The 24,702-nt window shown below is 52.6% G+C and overlaps 1 protein-coding gene across 7 annotated transcripts; it reads left to right on the top strand.

The window, feature by feature from the left end:
- Positions 1 to 24,702, top strand: Mycbpap (MYCBP associated protein). 7 transcript variants are annotated; one of them, XM_033762986.1, is made up of 19 exons: positions 2 to 1,307; positions 12,878 to 13,005; positions 13,697 to 13,850; positions 13,944 to 14,047; positions 14,632 to 14,815; positions 15,183 to 15,298; positions 15,831 to 15,981; positions 16,861 to 16,976; positions 17,066 to 17,181; positions 17,285 to 17,396; positions 17,887 to 18,076; positions 19,196 to 19,383; positions 20,377 to 20,523; positions 21,268 to 21,669; positions 22,049 to 22,170; positions 22,730 to 22,845; positions 22,951 to 23,038; positions 23,362 to 23,507; positions 23,651 to 23,818. In XM_033762986.1, the coding sequence occupies exons 1-19, from the start codon at positions 1,106 to 1,108 to the stop codon at positions 23,746 to 23,748; spliced, it is 2,880 nt and encodes a 959-aa protein (XP_033618877.1). In that variant the 5' UTR covers positions 2 to 1,105; the 3' UTR covers positions 23,749 to 23,818. The 7 variants fall into 7 exon arrangements, with proteins under 7 accessions (XP_033618878.1, XP_033618877.1, XP_033618875.1 ...); XM_033762984.1 differs by lacking the exon at positions 22,951 to 23,038 and adding an exon at positions 24,415 to 24,702 and having other exon boundaries at positions 4 to 1,307; positions 22,070 to 22,170; positions 23,651 to 23,821; XM_033762983.1 differs by lacking the exon at positions 22,951 to 23,038 and adding an exon at positions 24,415 to 24,702 and having other exon boundaries at positions 4 to 1,307; positions 23,651 to 23,821.

The following is a 24,702-nucleotide window of genomic DNA, read 5'->3' as shown; positions in this document are numbered from 1 at the left end:
CCCCTTTTGTTGATTTTTAAAGAAAATAATTTGTTTGTCGTCATACAAAAGAGGTCTGGATGTACCATTTCTGTGCTGGCACAGGACCTGTGGTGCTTGGTGCTAGGAGCCGAAGCCCCTAACTTTATGCTCTGCACCCTCAGCTCCTGGGTCTCCACATGGTCTACTGTGGCCTTGGAGTTCCAGCCATCATGTCTGTGTTCCAGGCAACAAGAAGGAGAAAAGCTGGAGAAGCAGCTCTGTGTTCACTTCCAGATCAATCAGCCCTCTCTAAAGAGCTTTCCTCAGAGTCCCTCTACCCGGGGACATCAGCTTGCTTCTCACTGGCTGCCTTTATCCACAAGGCAGGCTGGGAAATACAGTGTTTTAAACTGCTGCTCTCTCGCCCATACTACCCCATAATATGAGAGCTTGGCTAATAAAGGGGGAGCGGTTATTAAGAGACAGTGAAGCCAGGCACAGTGGTGCTCACCTGTAATCCTGGCATTCAGAAGGCTGAGGCAGGAGGAGCCTGAGTTCAAGGTTGTCCTGAAGTATGTTTTGAGACACCCCCACCACCAAAAGACAAATTTACCAACCAGATTAAATGTTGTCCATTAAATATTTACAAATATTTGTGTTCTGTGTACATTTTAGTTGTTTGCTTATTTAGCCAATTGTAGCTCTGGTGATTTCTTGATCAAGTGGAATGGAAGACAGACAGATGATAGATAAACATGTTTCAAGCATGTTAACTCTTACTGGCTGTAAATACTGCATCCATCTTGCTACCCTCTTCATCTTTCATGGATTTTTGCTGTTTTGGAAGTGAGCTTTCTAGAGATTTCATCTATATTTATAAGGCTGAGTCCCATCTGTCGCCTGAGACTTTTTCCATCCGTCCCAAGCCCCGCCTCCGGAGCTCTGGGCAGTGGTGCGGCCAGCGTCTACGTCTAGTTCCCAGTGGAGGCCTCTAACATCTAACACGGGGGTGGAAAGGGGGGACGCCCCGTCCACCTGGGTCTTCACCTTCAGTGCTTCTTCCCTCCTGTACGATGAGGCAGGAAGTCCCCCTTCGGACTTCCGGTTTTCTCCACTGGGATTGAACCAGCCCTCCCGAGAGTCCATGCAGCGGAAGTGCTGTCCGCGCAAGCTCATGCTCCCCCTCCCCGCCGAGCTCCTGCAGAATCCAGATCTCTGCCTCTGGGAATCGAAAACTGTCTTTTTTTTTTTTTTTTTAAAGCTTACCTGTGAGCAGTTTCAGCACCAGATGTGCAGGGCGTGCCTAAAGGTGGACAAACAGTTGGAAATTTTGCAAATGGGACAAGGTAGGGGGCCCTAGCATGATCATTAACTAGGAAGGTGAATGTTCATTTAATAGGTTTGTTTGTGCAGATTTCCCTCAGCCTCAATTGCCCAGCCTCGGTGATGCAACTGGTCCTGTTGTGTTGGTGTGCAGAGGACGTCATTCACATGGGAATTTCATCTACTTTTCCTTTTTTGGGGGGGGGCATGGGGTTCTGGGACTCAAACGCAGGTCCTTGTCCATGCTGAGCACATACTTTACCACTGAACTACATCCCTGGCCCTTCATCTATGGCTTTTAAGAAGGCCAGAAAGAAAAAAAGACAGGAGGTCAACTCGGGGTGTGATGGTACACACCTGTGAGCTCAACACTCTGGAAGGCTGAGGCAGGACGACTGCAAAATTGAACACAGCCTACGCAATTTAGCAACTGCCTGGGACCCTGTCTCAAAATAAAAAAGGGCCGGGGAGCTGGGTCAGTGTGAAGGGTTGGATTCAATCCCCAGTACTACAAAAAAGGAAAGAAAAAGGTCAAAGTGATTTTGCATCTATTTTTTGAGTACTTTTAACTCGGAAGAGTCCCTGTGCCAGGGTGGCATATTTGGTGTGGTGCGTTCTTAGTTGCTTCACAGTTCCCTGTGCATGCTGGCCCTGGAGAACGCAGGTACCCAACAGAAACTGCATGCCTCAGCCAGGAAAGAGGGACACCTGTCATTTCCCTGTGACGCTGAAACGTGTCACCGCAGAGCTCCGGGCTCCTGGAAATTTTTCTTCCTGGCTCTGAGTAGCGTGTGTTGCCTGCTGGGTGGCTGTTAGCGGGTGAGGGTGTGTCGCTGTGAGAGTGTGTCACTGGACTGGCCCGGCCGCCGGTGAGTCCTTGCCTGCCCCCTGCAGGCCTGGTGGGAGTGGCTCCATTCCTAAGTGGCTGATCCATCTGGGCAGTCTCTGCCCATAGCTTCCCAGACCCCTGGTACTCGGGACACAGAGTGTGGCTTTCCTTCACTCACCTTTGCCCTCCTCTGTTGATGTCCCCCCGGGCGGGGGCCTGGTGGGCAGGGCACAGTCGGGCACTCAGTCCCCACCAAGCATGAACCCTTCAGATTAATATTTGTGAACAAAGATGGGTGTGGTGGCACACACCTGTAATTTAAGCACTCTGGAGGCTGAGGCAGGAAGATCAAGAGTTTGAGGCCAACATGGGTGACATAGTAAGACCCTGTCTAGAAAGAAAGAGAGAGAGAGAGTGAGAGAGAGGTCAGCACAGAAACTGAATGATTCCCACCTGGGGTCCTGCAGTGTGGACCCTGAGTTCAGATCCTTGCTTTGGGTGAGGTACTTAGCCTTTATCTGCCTCAGTTTCTCATCTGAAAAATAGGGATGCTAATCACAACCATATGATTGTTGGAAAGGTTTAAGAAGTTAGTACCCATAACTCAAGTAACCAAAGAAACATAGATAAATTTGACTTCATCAAAAATTTTAAATTTTGTCCAAAGGACACTATCAATAAAGTAAAAAGAAAATCCTCAGAATGGGAGAAGATACTTATACAGATCATACACAGGATCTGATAAGGGATTAGTATCTACAATACATAAAGAACTCATACAGTTCAACAATAAAAAGACAAACAAATTTTGATATGGGCACAGGATTTGAGCAGACATTTCTCTGCAGAAAATATGCAACTGGCCAATTACACATGAAAAGGTGCTCAACATTATTGGCCATTAAGGGAATGAAAATTAAAATCAGGAGTTACCACCATGCACCCAGCAGGATGGGTAGAAGAATTATCTCAAGGGGTTATGAGTGTTGGTGAGTGCGTGGAGAAATTGGAGGCTGCATATACTGCTGCTGTGGATGTAAATGGTTCACTGTTGTGGAAAGCAGTTTTACAGTTCAAAAAGTTAAACCTAAGTTACACATGATATAATCCCAACACTCAGGAGGCTGAAGCAGGAGGACTGTAAGTTCAAGACCAGCCTAGGCTACATTGTGAGGCCATGTCTCAACAAACAAACCAAGTAACAGGGCTGGGGATTTAGCTCAGTGGTTCCAGAGCCTGCCTCGAAAGTGCAAGGACCCGAGTTTGATTCCCAGTACCACCAAAAAAAACCCCAAAAACCCTACAAACCAAGTAAAAAAGTATCAAACCTAGAGTCACCGTGTGACCTGGCAATTCTACTTCTAGGTATAAGAGAACAAGAAACAAGGGTCCCACACAAATGTGCACAAGTATTTATGCATCATGCCTAGTAACTGACAGTGGAATCATCCAACACCTATTAACTGATGAATGGACAATAAAATGTGATATAGTTGGGCTGGGGATTTAGCTCAGTGGTTCCACCACCTGCCTTGCAAGTGCAAGGTCCTGAGTTCAATCCCCAGTACAAAAAAAAAAAAAAAAAAAAAAAAAAAAGTGATATAGTCGTACAATGGAGTATTATTCAGTAATAAAAAGAGATGAAGATATACTACCAGCCTGAACCTTGAAAACATGTTAAGTGAAAGAAACCAGAGACAAAAGCCTATTGTATGATTTCATGTTATGAAATGTCCAGCCAGGCCTGGTGGCGCACACCTGTAGTCCCAGCACTCAGGAGGCTGAGTCAGGAGGATTGCTGTGAGTTTGAGACCAGCCTGAGCTACATAGTGAGTTCCAGGTCAGTCTCAACTACACAGTGAGACCCTGTCTCAAAAACCAAAAAGAAAAAAAGAAATGTCCAGAATAGGCAAATCCACAGAGACAGAAGGTAGATTAGTGGTTTTCAGAGGCAGTGGGGAAGCAGGAATGGGAACTGACTAATAGGTATAGGGTTCCTTTTGGGGTGATCAAAATGTTCTGGAAGTGGATAGTAGTGACAATTAGACAACCTTGCGAATATACTAAAAAATACTGAACTGTGTGCTTTAAAATGGTGAACTGTGTGTGTTATATAAAATTTCATTTATGTGAATCATCTCTTTTTGATGTTTTGGTATGAGGGATGGGACCCAAGAACACCCTACCATAACATTACATCCCCAGGCCTTTTTATTTTTTATTTTGAGACAGGGTCTTGCTAGGTTGCTAAGGCTGGGCTCGAACTTGTAATCCTTCTGCTTTAGTTGCCAAAGCAGCTGAGATTCTGAATGTGCACCACTGTCCCTGGCCTTGGGAGGGGGTGGCTTTCTTTGAGACATGGTCTTGCTGCGTCGTTCAGGCTGGTTTCGAACTCTCCGGATCAAGACTACACAATGCAGACATCCATTTGAATTTCAGATAAACAGTGAATGCATTTTAAGTGAAATATGCCCCAAATATTTCACAGGACATAGTTATACTAAAAAGATTGTTTTATCTGAAATTAAAGTTACAATGGGCAAGACTGGGGGTCTCAGCTCCTGAACACTGGCCTAGCATGTTGGAAGTCATGAGTTTGAACCGGAGGTGTGCAGAGCCCATACTGAAAAGGAGGTGGGCGAAACCACTGGGCCAGATCGTGGCTAGAAAAACTCAGGGTCCCCACTCCCCGTTCCCAGCTGTGCACCACTAGCACGGTGTGCTCCTGTGGATTGGGGCAGCCCTGGGGTAGCCACAGTCCAGAGAAGAAGCCCCCAAGGTGGGCCAGCTCCCTGCCTCGATTCTGCCCTCAGCACCGGTCCTGCCAGGCCGAGCAGGGAGGGGCGCGGCCAGAGAGCCATCTTTCTGTGTCGAACCTTGGCACAGAGCCCCAGAATTCAGCATCCTCCCCATCTGGGACACATCCCTGCCAGAACCCTGGAGGGAGCTCCGATTCATGGAAAGTCATCTTAGCTCAAATCTCCCAGGGTCAGGCAGCAGGGCTGCGGTTTGCCCTGTAGATGCTGGCAGGAGCCACGGTGGCCCTGATGTGTCTCCAGGATGTCCCTGCCCTGTCCGTCACCCGTGGTGGGTGGCCAGTTCCGGGCTGTTCTAGGGACCAGGAGGCAGAGTGCCTCCTAGAGGGTGTACAGCAGCAGGGGCAGGGTTCCTTCAGAAGTGCGTGTGACGGTCTCCCCCCAGCCTGTCCTGGGGATGGAACACAGGGCCTTCACACTGAGCTATGTCCACAGCCCTTTTTTGTTTTATTTTGACACAGGGTCAAAATAGGGAGACCTTTTCCTTAGAATAAAATTAAAAAGGGTTCAGATATAGCTCAGTGGCAGAGTGCCCTGGGTTCAATCCCCAGTGTCACAAAAAAAAGAGCAAAATAATTTTATTTTTCATTGACAAATGTATACATTTGTGGGGTACAACAGGCCTTACTGAAGGCTCACATCAGCCTCATTGAGACCCAATTTTCAACAGTTTCTGCTCTGTTGCTTAGGTGTTATCTGCCCACTAAGGTGAGTTCGGAACACAAGCCCTTCCTCCCCACCTGCGCTCACCTCGTCCTGGTCCCTGGAGACGGTGACACTTGGAGAAGCGCCTGGCACAGCAAACCTAGACGTCAGTCACTTTCACCAACGAGGGGCCTTGGATTGTTTGCATCTTCTATCTAAGGCCCCCTGACTACAACACATGCCCACCGGTGTGAACGATAAAAAGTACATAGCCCACCTCCCAGAAGGGGCTACGTTCAAATCGCAGGACAACCCAGGTGCCACAGTGTAGGACCCCCCTCGAAAAATCACGCCAGCGACTCTCCGGCTGGCCTTGAGCCTGGGAGAAGCCAGGTTCAGGTTGTGCTTCTTGCCAGTCAAGGTGATTTCTACACCCTCTCTTCTCACCTGTAAGATGCACACAGCGTTTCCCCTCCCTCCAGACCCACCATGACTGTGAAGATTAGCGTTCACCTCGCCTCTAGAGTTTGCCACAAAATGGCTCACTTTTATATTTATTTTCAGGGCCAGGGATTTAGCTCAGTGGTTTTACTGCCTGCCTTGCCCGAGTTTGATCCCTGGTACCAAAAAATAAAATAAAAGATATATATTTGTTTTCACATAGTTCTGGTATAGTCTTTGAAAAAAAAAAAAGAGCATTCAATTTAGCGCATCTTGTTTTTAGTAGAGCTGTTTCCATTTACAAAACAGGGTGATTCTTGGTTCCTGTAAATTAAATGAGGGCTGGCAGCAATCCGCACTTTTTTTTTTTTTTTTTTCCTAAATGGGAAATGTGTTTTAAATGCATCGTTATTTCATCCTTGGTCTTGTGGAGGAGACATTATAAGGTTCATTGTTTTGGTACCGGGGATCGAACTCGGGACCTTGTGCTTGAGAGGCAGGCCCAGCGCCACTAATTTTACAAGGGAGAAAACAGCAACTCACAGAGGTTGGAGGACCCGCCCCAGGGCACACAACAAAGGTGAGGAAGCCCGTTGAGTCTGGCGCTAGAGCCTCTCCGGATTGGACACGGTTGCTTAGCAACTGTTGTATGCCTAACTGTGCCTTGGTGGGGGACAAGGGAGGGGCAGTCTCTGCACTATGCTCAGGTAGCAAGTTTGGCAGTGAGCACCCACATACACAAACAAGATCATCCCAGAATGCATTAGGGCTTGGGGAAAAAAATCAAAAATCAGATGTGCTTATAAATCTGAGATCACAAGCCAGGTGTAGTGGTGCAGGGCTGTAATCCCAGCACTCTGGCAGGAAGGTTGCAAGTTTGAGTCCAACCTGGGCGATTTAGCAAGTCCCTGTCTCAAAATGTTTGAAAATTTAACTAAGGGTGGGGGATGTAGCACAGTGTGAAGGCTCTGGGTTAAATCGCCAGCATCATTAATTAATTAATTAGTGATTACAGAGAAGGGGTGTGGGGTATTTTTTTTTTTAATCCTACAGGACCTCACTAAGTAGCCCAGGGGGGGCCTTGAATTTAGGGATCCTCCTGCCTCAGCCTCCCAAGTGCGGGGATTACTGGTCAGTGTCCCTACGCTTCTCTAGAAGGGCTAACTTTAAACTGAGGACTCAAAGCCACCACCTCCAAGGATGCCAGATCACAGCGAAGCGTGGCTGGTCTGGGAATGGACCGAGGGGGAGTGAACGGAACACGGCCCCGCCTCGCCCTGGAGGGTGACGTCACGCGCCCCTCCTGTGAAGTCGGCCGCCGGTCTCTCGCGAGTCTGGCGAAGAAGCCGCTGGCGGCGGGCACGCGCATCCATGAGGAGGGTGTCAAACAAGGCCTCTCCGCCCCGGCAGGCGGGTGGGTGCTCAGCCCCTCGAGGCGCTGGTTGCTAGGGACGCCCGGCGGTCGCTGGATCTGGGGGCGGGGGCGGCACCATGAAGTCGGCCAAGAAGGACTCCCGCATCCGAGTCCCTGGCAGGTTCTTGGAGGCCGCCGAGAACATCAAAGGTTGGCGCCGGCTGCCTTGGGTGCTCAAGAAAACCCGTCGAGAGCGCTCAGGAGGGGGCTCAGGACCCCAGTAACCCTAGGGACTTGAAAGTCAAATCACTGGGACCCCGGTGTGGTGGTGTACACCTTTCGTCCCAGCACCTGGGAGGCTGAGGCAGGAGGATCGTAAGTTCCAGCCCAGCCTGGGCAATTTAGTGAGACCCTGCCTCTAGACAGGGCAGGGGCTGTAGCTCAGGGTGAAAGCCCTACATTCAAGCCTCAATTCGGGGGGGGGCGGGGAGGAGATAAACCCTCCCAGGCCGGGCCCACAGTGACCCCCCACGTCTTGGAACAGCAAGTCAGCTTTAACACCCCATCACCCACACACATGCGCCTTGGGGGCCGTGGTGTTTCCAGGCTCTGACAGAGAGCATCAGTGTTAGATGTGTGACCCCAGCCCTCTGGAAACTCAGTCTAGGGAGACCCCGAGGAGAACCCAGATAAAAGTGACAGACACGTGCTGTAGGTGCCGCGGGTGGGTTAGGGACCTCGGGTGGTATTCCCAAAAAACGCTATTCACGGTGAAGGAAGAGGAGGAGAAGAGGGAAGGGAGGGAAAAAAGGACAAAGAAGAACTGGAATCGAGTGGGGTTTGCTTCTGCACACGTGGGGAGCAGAGCTTCCTGGAGCCCTGAACCTGAGAGCCAGAGGGGGCGCCGTGCAGGGTCCGGAAGTCTGGGGCTCCAGGCCTCAGCTGCTCAGGGGACACTCGGTGTGGAGGAGGCCAGGCCCGGGTCGGCAGGGTTCCCTGGGAGACCTGGGACGCCGGCAAGAACCTGTGGCTCTCTTTTGTGCTTCTTCACAGTGCAGAAGGCTGGTGCTGTTTCATAACAGACTTTTTAGTAGTTGGGGGGTGGGGGGGGACCTGGTTCCCTTTCCAAGGGCGGCCAAGGGCTTTTCCAACAGCTGTTCCTGCTCGCCTCGTTTCTGTGCGATCTTAATCAGATTGGAACTTTCGGCTGTAAACAATTCAAGGAAAGATTTTTCGCTGTGTTTGTTTTTAATAAGGGGGAAATTAAACAGCCCTGGGTTAAGAACAGGCCCCCGACAGAGTGAGGCAGGTGAAAGTGAAGGGTTTAGCAGGCATGAGCTCCTTTTCCTGAACTGCTTTTTTTTTCATTGAGTTTATTGGTACATTTTAGGTATACAGTACATTTACATTCATTACTGGGATCTTGTACCTTTACATGACAGGTCTTGGTTCTCATTTTTCCCCTTGTCCCTGCTCTCCCTTCACCCCCCCTTCCCCTCCCCATTTACAAACACTTTATTTCCATTTTTTCATTTTCTCATATTTTTTTCTTTTCCCTTATTAGCTTTCCCCTACCCTTCCCACTTTCCCTACACCCTTAGTCCTTTTCTTCCTATTTCACATTGTCAATTATCTCATTAGGATCTTAGGTACTATTATAGTTTATTCACACCAGAGAAACTATTCAGTATTTACATGGGTGACTTATTTATTTCACTTAGAAGTATATCCTCAATATGTATCCATTTTCCTATGAATGAATCTAATTTCTCATTCTTTATGGCTGAGTAATATTCCATTTTATAGAAAAACCACATCTTCTTTATCCAGTTTCCAACTGATGAGAAATGGGCTGTTTCCAAATTTTAGCTATTACAGACTGTGCCGCTATAAACATAGGTGCGCATATATCACTGTGATACGATTCTTTTAATTCTTTTGGAAAGATACCCAGCAGAGGGATGGCTGGGTCAAATGGAACCTCTAGTCCCAGCTCTTTGAGGTATCTTCATATTGATTTCCATAGTGGTTGCACCAGTCTGCACTCCCACCAACAGGGGAAAAGGGTTCCTTTCTCCCCACAACCGCGCCAACATTTGTTATTGTTTGATTTCTTGGTAGCAGCCATTCTTTGTGGGCTGAGGTAGAATCTCTCCTTTTCCTGAACTTCTCAGAGAAGTCCAGCATATGCTCAGACGCTGTAATCTTGTGCTGTTTCCATGGCCTCAGAATCATGAGCAGAAAAGGGAAGCAGATCCAGTGACCAGAAACCTATTTAGGGGCCCAGGTTTCTTGCTGGTCTTGTTGCTAGGAAACAGGGAGGACTCCCCATGGTCTAGACCCATCCTCCTCCCCTGCTGAGTAAAACACTGTCCTGGTAGGAACAGTCCTTGCCTAGTGCACCTGAGGTCAGATTTTCCCAAAGATTTAACTCTAAAAAAAGAATTATATTTAGATAAAATAAGAAGCAGAAAAAATGAGTCCAGCCAAGTATGGTGGCTCATGCTTATAAAATCAGCACTCAAGAGGCTGAGGCAGGAGAATTGCTTCTCTGGAATTTCAGAGACAGCCTAGCAAGACCCCGTCTCAAACCAAACCAAACCGAACCAAACCAACCAAACAAAAAATGAACCTTGAGTCCAGATTTGTTCTGTCTCCATAGTTCCCTCCAGCAGAAGTTGTGACCTGACTGCCCTGTGCTGCGGGCTGGTCCCTTTGACCCCTCAGCTGTCAGGATGAATGAAGCAATGCGAGCAGCACTCAGCTTTGGTCCCCCACCCTTTTTGACAGAGGGTCTCTCTGTGTATTCCAGTCTGTCCTTGAACTCACTATGTGGCCCAATCTAGCCTTGAACTTGTGATCCTCCTGCCTCAGCCTCCTGAGTGCTGGGGATTATAGGTGTGCCACACTGTGCCCAGCGACAATGCATATCTCATTTTATTCTCTGGAACACACTGTTCTCTGACTGCACAGTAACAGGGCATTTATTGTACTGCATTCAAGACGACTGACTCGGAAAAAAATCTCAGACCGGTGTCGCTGGCTGCTTCAATCTCAAACACTAAAAAGTAGCTTCTGTGTCACTAAATGAGGAGGGAGCTCTGGCCCTAGAAATCTTCAGTAGTGTTGAGGGTCTGTATTCCCTGAGGTAACTCTGCACCCACTGGTGAGATGGGCACACACATCTGGAGGTGTTTAATCCTCTGGGAAGATGTAGACCAACGGAGGTGATCGGGAGAAGAACGGTGTACCAAAACATTGATAAACTCCGACCTTCGGCCGGCACCGGTTCTCTGGTGGACTGCCGGCTGCTCGGAGGAGTTTGTGTAGAAGGGAGAAGCAGTGAGGTCAAAGGCTGAGGCTGCGTCTCTATGCATGGTGGCCGGTGAGCACTCCATGCGTCTGTGTGCTCGTGTGTGTGTTTGTGTTTAGTGGACTGTGGCCCATAGGTGGGATTTAGAGTTATGTTTGGAAAGATTGGGACTTTTTTTTTTTTTGCCACCAACTATGTGGACGTTTCCTTTAAAAATAGTTTACTTTTAGGGCTGGGGATTTAGCTCAGTGGTTCCACTGCCTGCCTTGCAAGTGCAAGGACCTGAGTTCGATTCCTGGTATTGCCCCCCCCCACCAAAAAAAAGTTTGATTTTACCAGGAATGGTGGTGCAGGCCTGTAACCCCAGCGCTCTGGGAGGCTGAGGCAGGAAGATGGCACGTTCAAACTCAGCCCAGGCAATTTAAACTAAAAAGCATTAGGGATATAGCTCAGTGTGAAGGCCTTGGGTTCCATCCCTAGTAATACACACATGCCACACAGTTTGATTTGGTTAACTAGAAACCCTGCCTTGATGTTTTACTGATATATTCTCTTAAAAATCAGAGCATTTGAGCCAGACAAGTTGGCAAAACACCTGTAATCCCAACACTGTGGAGGCTGAGGCAGGAAACTAAGCTCAGTTCAAGACCAGCCTGGGCTACATAGTGAGTTTAAGGCCATCCTGGACTATATATCACAGACCCAATCTCAAAACAAAAAGAAAAGAAAAGAAAAAAGATTTGGATACTTTGAGAAGCAGTAGAGAAAAAACCAAATTTGGCTTTAAAAGGCTCGAAGGCAGGGCTTGGGTTTTCTTGCAATTGTTTTGTGCTGTTTGGAACCAGAGGGAAAAGGCCTGGGTCACAGCCACCGGAAGGGGCTGCACACTGCCTGGCTAAGCCTTGGGAAGGCAGGCTGGGCGAGTGTCTGTAGAGGGAGGAGCGCTGGGCTCCCTGTGCCCTCCGTGCCCCCACACTGCAGCTGCAGGAGAGGCAGGGGCCAGGATCTCTCCCTTCCCCTCCAGCCTCAAGAGCACTATAGTCATGGTTCCTTCATTATACTGCGGTCCCCAGGTCCCCAGTCTTGCACCCCAGGCCATCTTGTGCCAGCTCTGCCCTCGGGGGAAAGGCTGAAGTCTTTTGAGCTGCAGGGCCCAGCAGACTCTGTGAGGCGTGGCTTCCTGCTTCCACCTTGCTGTGCTGCGGGACTCAGGCTTGGAGTTCCAGGGCTGCAGGGCATTTCCCAGCCTCTCTTCTCCTCACCTTTTTCTGGGCTGGTTAAGCATCACCGGAAGGCTTCCCTGTCCGCTCCCCTCTGCAGACGGGACTGGGGCCCGTGGGTGTCTCATAGTGTCACTAGCTCAGTGTCCCCTGGGCGTGTGCCCTTTGTAGACTGGGTTGCTGCCTTGTGTCCCCAGAACGTAGCCCCAACCCTGGTAAACCATCGTAGTATAGAACCAATGGTCTGTGGGAATGTGCTATTTCCCACACAGTGCCCTTTTTTAACCAGTCTTAAGGAACTTGATGCCTTCACCTTAAACCAGAGTGCCAGCGCTAGAGGAGGCCAAGGAAATGATGAGTCCAGTTGTCCCTAACCACTGTGCACCAAGATTTAGTGGGCTTTTTTGTTTTCTTTTGTAATTGGTACTGGGGATCGAATTCGGGTCCTTTCGCTTTCTAGGCAGGTGGCAGAACCACTGAGCTAAATCCCTGGCCCTGTTTTTTGTTTTTCTTAAAGACTGGGTCTCACTATATATTCCAGGCTAGTCTTGAATTCACTGTGTAGCCCAGGCTGGCCTCACACTTGTGGCAATCCTCCTGCTTCAGCCTCCTGAGTGCTGGGATTATGCGCGTACACCACCACAGTGGCTTTTCAGGATTTAATTTTTTAAATGCAAGGGCGTGGTTGAGGCTCTGGCTCCACACAATGGATGACCGAAGCCTTAGTCACTGGGTCAGTCCAGGGACAATGGGAAAGGGGCCCTGAAGAAAGACTTCCCATAGCCCAGCTGGGTGCCCCCCAGACTGCTGCCAGGCTGACCAAGGGGCCAGCCCTGCTCCTTTGTGTACTCTAATAAGGAATTGTTATTTTATGTTTAGATTTATGTGTACAGCAACTTCCTTACATAAAAACTTACAATTCTCTCTCTCTCTCTCTCTCTCTCTCTGTCTCTCTCTCTCTCTTTTCTTTTTCAGATCGGAAGCGGGCAAAGATACCTGAGCAGCCCACACCCCCTATTCAGGAAGAGCCGGAGCCCATCAGCAAGGTGCTACAGGGAGATGACATTCTCGCCTTGGCCATAAAGAAGGAAGACTTGCAGAAGGTAAGGGTGAGGCCAGGCTCCCGGCCTACCCGCGTCTCTGCTGTTTCCCAGGAGTATCTGTGTCCAGGGAAAAACACTGGCTCTTTCCATGCTAGCATTTGCAGGAATTCACTGCATTGTCTGTTTTCATGTTTCCGAGATTTGTGTGGAACTTCATGGGAGAGCGATGTATCTTGCTTCCCAGAGAGGCAAGTGCTATCGTTCCCTTTTCAGAGATCAGAAAACGAGTATTTGTTTGTGTTACTAGGAATTGAACCCAGGGCCTTTCCTCGGAGCTACATCCCGGCCTTTTTTGTCACCCAGTCTGGGCTCAAGCTTGCAGTCCTCCTGCCTCAGCTTCCCTGAATGTTGGGATTACAGGCACGTGCCACTGTGGTCAGCCGAAAGACTGAATTTGAGCAGCGGACGTGGGGCTAGAACTGCTGAGTCCTAACCCCTGCTGTCAGCCACTTCTCACCTGGAGGCTTCTGCTGCTATTTTTCCTCTCCAGGATGCTGCTCTGTCTTGTTCCACAGACGTTTCCTGGAGAGAACATACGGGCCGAGCTAGGGAAGAGGCCTCACCAGCATCCAGGAATCCCACCAGGAGCAGATGGGGGGCTCCGCTTCCTCCCCCTCCTCCCCCTCCTCCTCGCCCTCCTCCTCCTCCTCCTCCTCCTCACAGGTGCAATTCCCCTCTGTTTTCTTTTTAGCAACACGTTCCTCGCCTTACTGAAGACAGCCCGGCCATTATCCAGAAATTTTTCATCCGTAAGCTCAAACCGAAGGATTCTCGGAGAAAGATCCGCCACTTGGTAGCGCATCCCGCGAAGCCAGAAGCGGCTGCAAAGCCCCTGGACTACTCGGGTAGGACCGGTCTTCCTCGGAAAGCTGCCCCATTCGGCAGTTTATATTCCCTAACCTCCAGCTCCTCTTTCTCTGTCCCTCTTTCCCCTCCAGGTCCTGGTGACAGCTTCAATGGCCCTGACCAGATCCTGCCTCACCACATTTTGGGAACTCTCCAGGACTTTAAGAGGATTGCAGTTGCTCGAGGGAACACCCAGGTTCGTTTGTACAGAGCCTGGCTAAGAGCCGTTATGAAGGCATTTTATTCTGCTGCCTACAGAGTCACGCTGGGTCACGTGGAGCGGAAGGCAGCCTTCCCATCATGCAGTGCTTCTCTGTTCTCAGATCCTGCTCCTCCATGGTGGCAGGTTGCCTGGGGTGGCATAAAAAGGCTCAGTTCAAGCCGGGCATGGTGGCGCACGCCTGTAATCCCAGCACTCGGGAGGCTGAGGCAGGAGGATTGCTGAGAGTTTGAGACCAGCCTGGGCTACACAGTGAGTTCTAGGTCAGTCTCAATTACATAGTGAGACCCTGTCTCAGAAAACCAAAAAAAAGAAAAATAAATAAATAAAAAGGCTCAGTTCACTCTGGGCAAAGGGGCCACTTAGCATCAGTTGTGAGGTAGAGATCCAGTGCTCAAGATGCTCACTGAAATCAGAATCAGTGTCCCACTGGTCCTGCGATTTGTGTCACCCGCCACTCCCAGGCCCGCAGGGGGCTTCTCCAGGGACATGGGGAGGATCCAGCCGGCTGGGCCCCGGTTCAGGGTCCCCTTCCCCAATGCCCACCTTGTGCTTCCCAGCTGGCCGAGCTGATCCGTGTTCCACCCTGCCTTGTGACCCTCATCTCAGCTGGAGAAGAACCAACGCCAAAGGCCCCGAAGCGGGAGAAGAGGCTCCCCCGGGCCCCGCCACCTCAGCACAACTTTCTGAAACACTGGCAGCGGCATGTGGCCCTGCAGAAGAAGCAGCAGGAAGCCCTCAGCAGTGAGCAGAGCCAGTCTGGCGTGGATGCTCCGCTTGGCTTTTTTCTCTCCCCTCTGTGTCCTCTGGGCTCGGCCTGCCGTGTAATCTCAGCATTGTGGGAGGCCAAGGCAGGAGGACTACAAGTTTGAACCTAGCCTGGGCAATTGAATGACTTACAGAGGCCCCTGCCCCTTAACTGGCACTAGGGATCTCAGACTCTCTGCTTTCGCCTTAGTGACAGAGATAGAGAGATACTGTCTTAAAATAAAAAACAAGAGAAAAGGCCGGGGATGGAGCTCAGTGGGAATGTCCCGGCTTCCATCCCAGTGCGGCAGTGCTGCCGTGCGGGGCTCAGGAGCCTGCTGCATCCTTGCCCCTCACTCTCTAGAACACCTGAAGAAGCCGGTCAGCCAGCTGCTGATGCACTCGGGGGAGACCTACAGGCGGATCCAGGAGGAACGGGAGCTCATCGACCGCTTCCTGCCGACCGGGCATGATGGGAAAGTGAGGACGGCCACTCCTGGGCGGCCCGGCAGGGGCTGGGGTGCAGGGGAGGCGTCCACGCCCCGAGGTGGCTTCTCACGGGTTGCACGCTCACCTCGGCAGAACGCCGTGAAATGGTGTGATGCTGGGGCCCACACTGAACCCAACTGTTGGGTGTGGAGGGCGGGTTTGTGTAATAGCTCAGCCTGGGGTGGTCACGCTGGTCGACTTGATGCCGTTAGTTCAAGAGCTGCAGAGCTTCTGAGAAAGGCTCAGCCTCCAGTCCTTGGGCTTTCTGAGGCTCTGCGCTTTGTCCCTGTGTAACAGCGATTGGGCAGCGCCCTGCCCTGCCCCGGCGCCTCTCTGGGGGCGGTCAAGGCTATGGCGGGCACCCTGGCCAGGAGCAGGCCCATGTGTGTGTCTTCTCTTCTGCCACCTGGCTGCCTCGGACCCCTGTCCCTGCCCCACGGGGCACTGTAGTCTCAGCTGCTCTTGTCTTCCCAGCCCCTGGCCGAGGTGTCGAGCTGACCTCCCTGCTCTGTCCCTTCTCCAGGATTACAAGGAGACCAGTGCATTCTGGAGTCCCCTGGAATACTTGGGAGGGGAGAAGACGGGTTTGGTCATCACCAAGACAAAAACTCAGCGTGGCCTCGCAGAGCCCGTTGCCTGCATCAGGAAGCCGCGTTCCATCCAGGCGGAAATGGGTAAGGAGCAGGGCTGTGAACCAGCCTGGCTTGTTGGGACCAAATCCTGGCCCTGTGTGGCTTTGGGCCATCACGTAGGCTACACCCTGGGTTTCAAAGGCTAGTTTGGCGAAATATAATTAACATCTTGTATATTGGATACACGTGGCAGTGGCACTCATTTTGATATATTAAGTTAAATAAACCACATGAAATGAGTCACACCTCTCGTCACCTTTTTCAGTATAGCAGCTAGACGGTTTGTGATACACACGTGGCTGGCACGGGTGGCTTGCGTTATGTTGTGCGTGGGCAGCCCGGCTTTAGAGCTGCCAGCTGCTTGCGTCCAGATCCCAGTGTGTTGGATTTCTAAACACCACGGAGTGCTGTATTTGACCCCTCCGGCCCGTGGTTCATCATCTGTAGGCTACACAGGGGGCTGGGGGTGGGGGTTTAAATGAGACAAGACATTCATCAAGGATTTCAGGCTCAGTAACCCACTAAACAGGCAGCTGCCCAGCCCTGGGGGAGGCTGAGACAGGAGGATCACAAGTTTGAATGATTTAGGGAGACCCTGTCTCAAAATGTAAAATAAAAAGGGCTGGGGATATAACTCAGTGATATAGCACTCCTGGGTTCTGTCCCCTGTAATGAAAAAGAAAAAAGTAGCTACTATGGTTGTTTCTAATTGTGGCTCAAAGACTTGGCGTTTGGAAGCTAGTTTTGCGGGGGTCGGTGTAGGGCTACTGAGCAGGAATGGGGTGTCCAGAGGCCCCTCGAAGCTGGATTGTTCATCCTTGTCAGAGACGGTGTCAGGAGGGGTGCTGTCGGGGTCTCGGGGAGCAGTGGGTGAGGGGAGGTGCGGTAGCAGCTGGTGCTGAGGCCCTCGGCGCCCTCTAGGATTATCTGCCCCAGAGGACACCTGGCACCACCGCGCCTGGGACCGGAGTCTCTTTCTGATCTACCGGCGCAGGGAGCTGCAGAGCCTCATGGCCGAGCTGGATTTTAGCCAGAGGGTTGGTGGCGGCACCTCGTGCCCTGGCTGAGGGTCCTGGGCCGGTGCCCACCACAGCTCAGCTCACTTTTCCTCCCCATGTCCCCTGAGGGTATTGACTGCCTGGAGGTGGTGGGCCGAGGGCAGCCGTTCTCATCCGTCACAGTGGAGGACAGCGCCGTGTTTGAGAAGAGCCAGGAGAGCGTCTCGGAAGACACAGCCTGCCAGTGAGTGCAGGGACAGCGGGCCGGGAGTGGGCAGCCATGCCTGTGAGCTCCGTGTGGCCTGATGGTGCAGCCTCTGGAATCTAAGTGGTTGGTTTTCTTACAGAGACTTCTGGGCTGGTCCCGGCGATGCGGCCCTCATGCCCATTCTCGGACCTTCTCTGCTGTTCTGCGGGAAGCCGGCTTGCTGGATCAGAGGCCGCAACTCACAGGACAAGGTAGAGCCACCTGCACCATCAGCCCCTGGTGGAAGGGCCTTCCCGGGGTGGGGTGCAGCCCAAGGTGACCGTGGCAGTCGCAAAGAGCTTGTGCAGTCTCCTGTTGGCATTTTTATCTGGTTGCACATTTGCCGCGTCTGAAAATGGTAACAGCAACGCTACCTCAAGTAGGAATAAAATCACACAGCTGAAAAGAGAGCATCACGAGCTCCCAGTGTGTTAGCCCCCAAGCAGGTAGCTAGGCAGACTTGCACACCCAGAGGTTCTGAAATAGCCCTCAGATGCTGAGGAGTGGAAGTGTGTCGCCTGGGTAGCAAACCTATTCATTTTCCTTCTGTGGATGGTAACCTTGGAGACAGCCATCACTGGGTATGACACCATCCTGAGGGACAGGGGACTTTTAATGCTAAGCCCAGAGAAGTTACAAGCAAACGGGGATGAGCTGGTCACCTTCCAATCGGGACAGTTCTCAGGCCTCCTCCTTGCCCAGAGCCAGGTCGGAATTGGGGTACGCTTGACCTTTGAAACCCTCGAAGGGCAGAAGACGTCCTCAGAACTGACTGTGGTCAATAATGGCACGGTGGCCATTGGGTATGACTGGCGGCGGCGGCCTCAGCTGGACTCTTTCCAGGACTTGAAGAGAATCAGGACTCAGCAGTTCTATTTCAACAACCGGGAAGGTACCGCGAAGCTGCCCTCCTCCTGCTTCTTGTTTTTTGTTTGTTTGTTTTGTGTTTTGTTTTTGAGACAGGGACTCACTATGTAGTTCAGGCTGGCCTGGAGCTTGTGGCGACCCTCCTGCCTCAGCCTGCCGAGGACTGGGATCATAGGCGTGCGCCACCACGCCCGGCTTGCTTCCTGGTTTTGTCCCAACATCCGGAAGATACCAACACCTAGTCAGTGCCTGGCTCCTACAAGCTCGAGCCTCTCCTCCTGGTCTTGTCCCCCGTCCTTCTGCGAAGTGAGTGATCTTATTACCAGATAGGGTCGCAGCAGGGACCAAAGTGGAGATGGGAGATTAACTTCTCTTACAACACCCATGGGATAAATTGCAGGTTTGCTGACTTCCATTGTGCAAGAAGAATTTTTAGGATGTATCGGTAAGAGGCATAAAGGATTTATTAGGCAGAATTTTTAAAGTATGAACTTGAAGAAAGAGAATGTCAAGTGGAGAGAGAGGAAAGAGAGAGAGAGAGAGAGAGAGAGAGAGAGAGAGAGAGAGAGAAGAGAGGGAGAGAGGGAGAGAGGGAGAGAGGCTCATTATTTCTTGGACCTAGGAACATTTATGTTTCTCTTGAGGGAGGGGGAAATTATGGAAAAGATGCCTCACCCCCCAGCAGGATAATTAAGGTCTCCTTATGTCGTTCAGACTGACCTTAAATTTGTGGTGATCCTCCTGCCTCAGCCTCCTAAATGTTGGGCTCCACCATGCCTGGCAAAGTACAATTTTTAAGTTACGATTTTCCATGTCTCCTTTCTACCTGTCTTTGTTTCTTCCATCCTGCATCAGTCTCAAAGCTGTGTCTGTGGAGAGAAATGAGGAGTGCTTGGGAACGGAGGCTGGGGATGTGGGTGCACCGTTCCCCGCCCTGCACAGGGCTGAGGCGAGGAAGGACCCCTGTCCCTGCTTGCCCGGAACTTTACCAGCTTTAACACTCAAAGTCACCTGCTCCAGGAAACCTCTCAGTCCCAGAATGACCTGGGCTGCAGTCGAATGGAGCTTGGGGCTCAGTTCACTTTCCCCGTGCAGGCGTGGGGCTCAGCTGGTTCTCCCTGACCTCTGCCTCCTGCCCTCTCAGGTGTGATTCTGCCCGGAGAAACAAAAACCTTTACCTTCTTCTTCAAGTCTTTGAATGCCGGGATCTTCAGGGAGTCTTGGGAGTTCCGAACCCACCCCACCCTCCTGGGCGGTGCCCTCCTGCTGGTCACCCTGCAGGCAGTGTCCCTGACCCAGGACATTTTCAGGGATGAGAGGAAGTTGCTTGAGGTAAGTGACCCAGGACTTTAGCCCTGGGGGACACCGGATAGGTTACTACCCTGCCGTTCTTCACAGCACCCATGGGGATCTTATTTCTCCCAGCCCAGGAGGTGAATTTTCACACACAGGCAACCAAGCTTGTTCCATAAGCGCGTCTGGGGCTTTGGGATGTAGCAGATGGGGTGGGCGGGCTGGGAGAGGGCAGCGGGCAGCCTCACGGGGCAGGGCCCCCAGCAAGCTGGAAAGGAAGGCACTGGAGTCCTGCGATTCAGGGAGGTGTGTACCAAACCGATCACGTGACCCTTGGCTGTATTTTGTTTCCTGCCAGAGGGACATTTAACTGACAAGACTGCCAAACCACAGGCGGTGACAGTTTAATAACCCGTCTCCGCACCCTGTTTTATCACTGACATCCCAGGAATTGCCACCTGCAGTGGCTGTTATGGGTGGTGCTTTGCGGGATTCTGCAGAGAGCTGTGGGGTTTCATTCACCGAGGCCCCAGACACAGCCAGCTACTGCAGCTGTGCCTCAGCCAGGGTGATCAAAGGTGATTTTGACAAACGTCAGGCTCCTGGTACTCGCTGAATGGAGGGCCAATGTCCTTGACTGAGTGGCCAGGCTGGGTAAAAGTTCACTGCCATTCTCAGCGGGGGCCCAAACTGTGCGCCCTGCCCCCTACTTCTGATGGGGGAGCTGCTAATGCGAGACCTCCAGGTCCCATTCAGAGCCTTGTCCTTTGGGTCTCTGCCAGGGAACAAGGACATTTGGAGAGAGAGACACCCAAAGGCTTTTGAGTCTTCGAAGAGGGGTGTGTGTGTTTGTGTGTGTGTGTGTGTGTGTGTGTGTGTGTGAGAGAGAGAGAGAGAGAGAGAGAGAGAAGGGCGCCATGGCGGGAAATCTCACCCTAGGGAGGCACGAGGTCCCCAGGTGTCTGGCCCCCTCGAGGACCCATGGTCCCTGGGAGCCTGGGATACCATCACGTGCCACCTTCCCTTCCCCAGAGCAAGCTGGCTGCCCACGAGTCAGTCACCATCGTGCACAGCGTACTGCAGGAGCTGCTGAGGGGGATCCTGACCCCAGAGCGCACGCCGTCCCCTGTGGATGCCTACGTGACGGAGGAGGACTTGTTTCACCACAGGAACCCTGGGGTACAGGCTGCACACTGTGGGTGCCCTTCCCCAGCAGCCCTATGGGACCGGGGTGACGTTTACACCCTTATTTTACTCCGTGGAAACTGAGGCTCAGAGAGGTTAAGGGTGGTGGCCAGCTGGCCAGCAAGTGGAGACTTGGGGGCGCACAGAGTGGCGGCACAGACTCTTCGACCCAGCCTTTCTTTTTTCTCTTTTAAGGTGTTTTGTGTGTGTGTGTGTGTGTGTGTGTGTGTGTGTGTGTTTTTTTAGACAGGGTTTCCCTATATAGTTCAGGCTGGCCTCGAACTCATGAAAATCTTCCTGCCTCAGCTTCCCGAGTGCTGGTATTATAAGCAAGCACCACCATGCCCAGCAAAACCCAGTCTCTCTTGGCAGCCCCAGTGCAAAAATAGCTTTAATTGGAGACGCTCCGGGTGAAGGGGAAGTGGGGAATCCGCTGGCCCCTTCATTCCGTGTTAGCTCCTGCAGCAAAAGGAAATGGTAGCCGGCTATCCTGCCTCAGCTTCCCGAGTGCTGGTATTATAAGCAAGCACCACCATGCCCAGCAAAACCCAGTCTCTCTTGGCAGCCCCAGTGCAAAAATAGCTTTAATTGGAGACGCTCCGGGTGAAGGGGAAGTGGGGAATCCGCTGGCCCCTTCATTCCGTGTTAGCTCCTGCAGCAAAAGGAAATGGTAGCCGGCTGGTATGGGCGCCGCATACCCTGGCCAGCCTCCCCTCACCATCCTCTCCTCTGCTGCAGCTGCATTACCAGCACCAGGCGGTACAAAGTCTGCACCAGCTGTGGCACCAGTACATGATCCTGCCCCTCAAGGACAGGGAGCCCCGCCTCAGCCAGGAGGAGCCCCTGAGCTCCAGGATCCAGGCAGTCTCTGTGGAGAAGGTCCCAGCAAATCCTGAGCACTTTAAGAATCCCGTTTCAGAGCTCCAGCTGCCCCGGCCAGAGAGCAAGACCCTCAGGGATCCCCGAGAGCCCCTCCCATCCCAGAAGTCTGCAGCAGGAGCCAAGAATTCCCCACGCAAGAGCATCATGGAGGAGATCCTGGTGGAGGAGAACCCAGACTTGGAAAGCTCCAGGAGCCGCTCAGAGCCGGATGGCCTGTCCCTGTCCGAGTGGAACCTCTGCCTGGGCGACTTCAGAAAGGTGCTCCTGAGACCCAGAGGGGTGCTGGCAGCTGGGCACAGTGCTCAGAGCCAACAAGGGATACCCCAGCAGCCCTACTGAACCTCCTGAGGGCCCAGAAAGTGATCCTTTGGGTCCCATGTTTTTTCCTGGAGCACCAGGTGTCTATGGTACAGAAAAGGCTCCCTCTGAGACCCTGGAAAAATTTAGAGAAGGGTTCACGGGTACAGATTTCTGAGGGAGGTGCCAGGCCCCACAAAAGGTAGCCTAGGGGGACCTGGCTCCTGGCTCCTGGCCCCACACCCCCTGTCCCACACCGCTGTGCCCATCACTAGAGCACGTAGGGACCTTTGGAGTCCTGTGGCAGAACAGTTGCCCGTGTGCCCATGACCCTAACCAGGCCGTGATGGCTCTCCCCGAGGGGCATGAGAAAGAGGACGCGCTCATCAGGCTCAACAGGGCAGTCCTGGAGCTGTGCCCAGAGCAGAGGCCGCTGCCGCCTGACCTCCTGTACCAGCTGTGGTAGGTGCCCCCACCCCCAGCAACCCTGGTTCCTTCCCTGCATCTGGGCAGGGATCCTGGGGAGGAAGTTCCGGGACTCAAGGGGCTCAGCTTCCCTTGAGCTTAGGTGCTGAAGATGCCGTTGACATCCAGGCATCGGAACGTGCCACAGTAGCCCCTTTACCCGGCAGAGTAAAGTCCTAGCCTCTCTTTTCTCCTTTCCCTTCCTCTCTTTCCTTCTCAATGAGCAGAATAATGAAAGAGGCAGATTCCACGAACAGCTTCCCTTCTGTGTCCTTGTGTGGCTGGACTCTCTGGTGTGGGGTTGGGGGGTTTTGCACAGCTCAGCCCTTCCTGTAGGGCAGGCCCCACATCTGGCTGCAACTCTGTGCAGAAGCTTTAGGCCTGCATGAGACCCTGAGTCCAGGTCTGGGCTATTTTCCTTGGTAGCTGCAGTGGGAAAGCCAGGACCCCGCCTGAGCACCGGGTAGGGTGCCGGCTGCATGGTGTTTCCATGGTAGCTCCTGGCAGTAGGGACCTGGGCCTCTGCAGGATCAAGGGCCAACGAGGAACCCTCTAGTTTGCAGCTGTGGCGAGATGTGATCGACAGCCTCGTGAGCCATTCCCTGTGGCTGAGGATGGTGCTGGGCCTCCCGGAGAAGGAGACCATCTACGTGTTTGCCCCAGAAGAGCAAGGTCAGAGCCTGGGCAGCCACGCTGTTGAGTCATCTCTCCCAGCCCCCTGCCCCGAAGGCTGTGGGCTCTTGGCCATTTGTCATCACACAGTGGATGCCCTGCTAGGTGGAGCCCCCAGCATCCTTCTGTCTGCTGCCAAGACTTGGGACCCCGAAGCTACCCTCGCAAAAACCTTAGCAATCCCCACTTGTTTGTAAGTGGAGCCCCAGACCATGCAAGTGACTTTTCCGTGGCCATATGCAGGGAATAGTAGGGCTAGAGGTGGAGCCCAGCCTTTCTCTTTTTGGCTTTTTGGGGGCAGGGTCTCTCTGAGTAGTTCAGGCTGGCCCTGAGCTCACTGTGTAGCCCAGGCCAGCATGGAACCCCATCTCTTGTCCCTCCCCCTGAATGAGGCAGCCTGCGGGGCCTGCAGAGAGCTGGGCCCTGGGCTGTCACCCTTCACTGTCACATCTCGAGCCTAGGATGTGAGTGAGGCTGCAGGTCACCCACACGTCACCTCCCGCTCACCTCCCTTAGATCAGAAATCTCTTCCCACCATGGAAATGAAGGTGACAGCCGGGAGAGTTGGGAAGGAGGAGCGGAAAGGGGCACCCCAGGAAAAGAGGCCAGGGGGAATCAGAGACAAAGAGGACAAAAAAGGAACCAAGACGCCCGTGAAAGAGGCACGTGCCCCCCACCGTCTGCACCCCGGGTGGTCAGGGAGGGCACTGGAGGGGCATCAGAGGGTGGTGGTGGCTCCAGAGGGCCAGCCCGCAGAACCCCTGAGCCCACCTTGGGAGCCATGGGACCCCGTCTTCCCAAGCAGGAGCGTGTGAACAGCAAGAAGCAGAAGGCGAAGGAGGACAAGAAAGTAGTAAAGTCTACAAGTCACGACAGGCTTTCCTCAGAAGACCCCACGCCTGACGGCACCACGGCGTCCCAGGAGCCCACCGACCCTCTGGTCATGGAGAAATACATGCAGCGGCTGTACACCGAGGTGCGGGCAGTCTCGGGCCACGCCTCCCCACCCACCCTGGGGCCTGGTCCCTCCCAGCCCTGTTGGGGACAGAGGCAGAGGTGCTGCCCCGGGAAGGGCCCTTCTCGTGAGCCAAGCAGACCTTATAAATAAGCACCCCAGAAAAAGTCCATCAGGACAGAGCCCGGTGGCAGGGGAGGCACTTGGGCTTCACAGGGTCGCTGCTGCTGCCACCATCTAGAAAACAGACTGAGGGACACCAAAGAGGATGCTTTTCTCTCTCAGCGGCTTCCCACCCCGTTAGATGTAACTTGGCAGACATGATCCTTAGAACACTGAGAATTGTCTTAGTCCATTTTAGTTGCTCTAACAAAATACCATGGCTGGGTAATTTATAAGGAAAGAAGTTTATTTTTTTTCTTGTTTTGTGTCAAGATAGGATCTCACTGTGTAGTTCATTCTAGCCTTGCGCTCACAGTGATCCTCCTGCCTCAGCCTCCCAGGTGCTGGGATTACAGGTGTGCACCTGCGGTATTTGTGAGACAGTGCAGGTTAACAGCAAGAGCCTCCCACTGAGCAAACCTTTGCTTGTGACACCTGTCACATTCCTCCAGGTCTACGGGCTGCTGGACACGCTGGTGACCAACCTGATGGTGCTGGCTGACCAGCTGAGCCCCGGGGGGGATGTTGAGGAACAGCTGCATGTCTAGCTGCCTCGGGCCAAGCCACCCCCTGGGTCACAAAGACGACATTAAAGAGGTTTGTAGCACTTGCGCTGTGCCTGTGTCTTAGGTGCTGGACGTCCACAGGCTCAGTCACTGCCCAGGTCGTCGCAGTGTCTGGAGCCGCCCCCACCTGGGCAGGTGACGGGAGAAGGACGAGGAGGGAGTTGGTGGCAGGAC

Source organism: Fukomys damarensis, unplaced genomic scaffold (genome assembly GCF_012274545.1).
Source record: "Fukomys damarensis isolate Sample0158 unplaced genomic scaffold, DMR_v1.0_HiC HiC_scaffold_13, whole genome shotgun sequence".
NCBI lineage: Eukaryota > Metazoa > Chordata > Mammalia > Rodentia > Bathyergidae > Fukomys > Fukomys damarensis.
Note: the sequence above shows the minus strand (reverse complement) of the source record. Positions and strands in the feature narration are given on the sequence as shown.

What these genes read in the sequence shown, in the direction of transcription:
- Mycbpap (XM_033762983.1), top strand. Translation starts at nt 1,106, where the DNA reads ATGCAGCGGAAGTGCTGTCCGCGCAAGCTCATGCTCCCCCTCCCCGCC. An exon ending in TTCACCACAGGAACCCTGGG is followed by an intron (nt 20,524 to 21,267) that starts GTACAGGCTGCA and finishes CCTCTGCTGCAG; the next exon opens with CTGCATTACCAGCACCAGGC. An exon ending in GTTTGCCCCAGAAGAGCAAG is followed by an intron (nt 22,846 to 23,361) that starts GTCAGAGCCTGG and finishes CACCTCCCTTAG; the next exon opens with ATCAGAAATCTCTTCCCACC.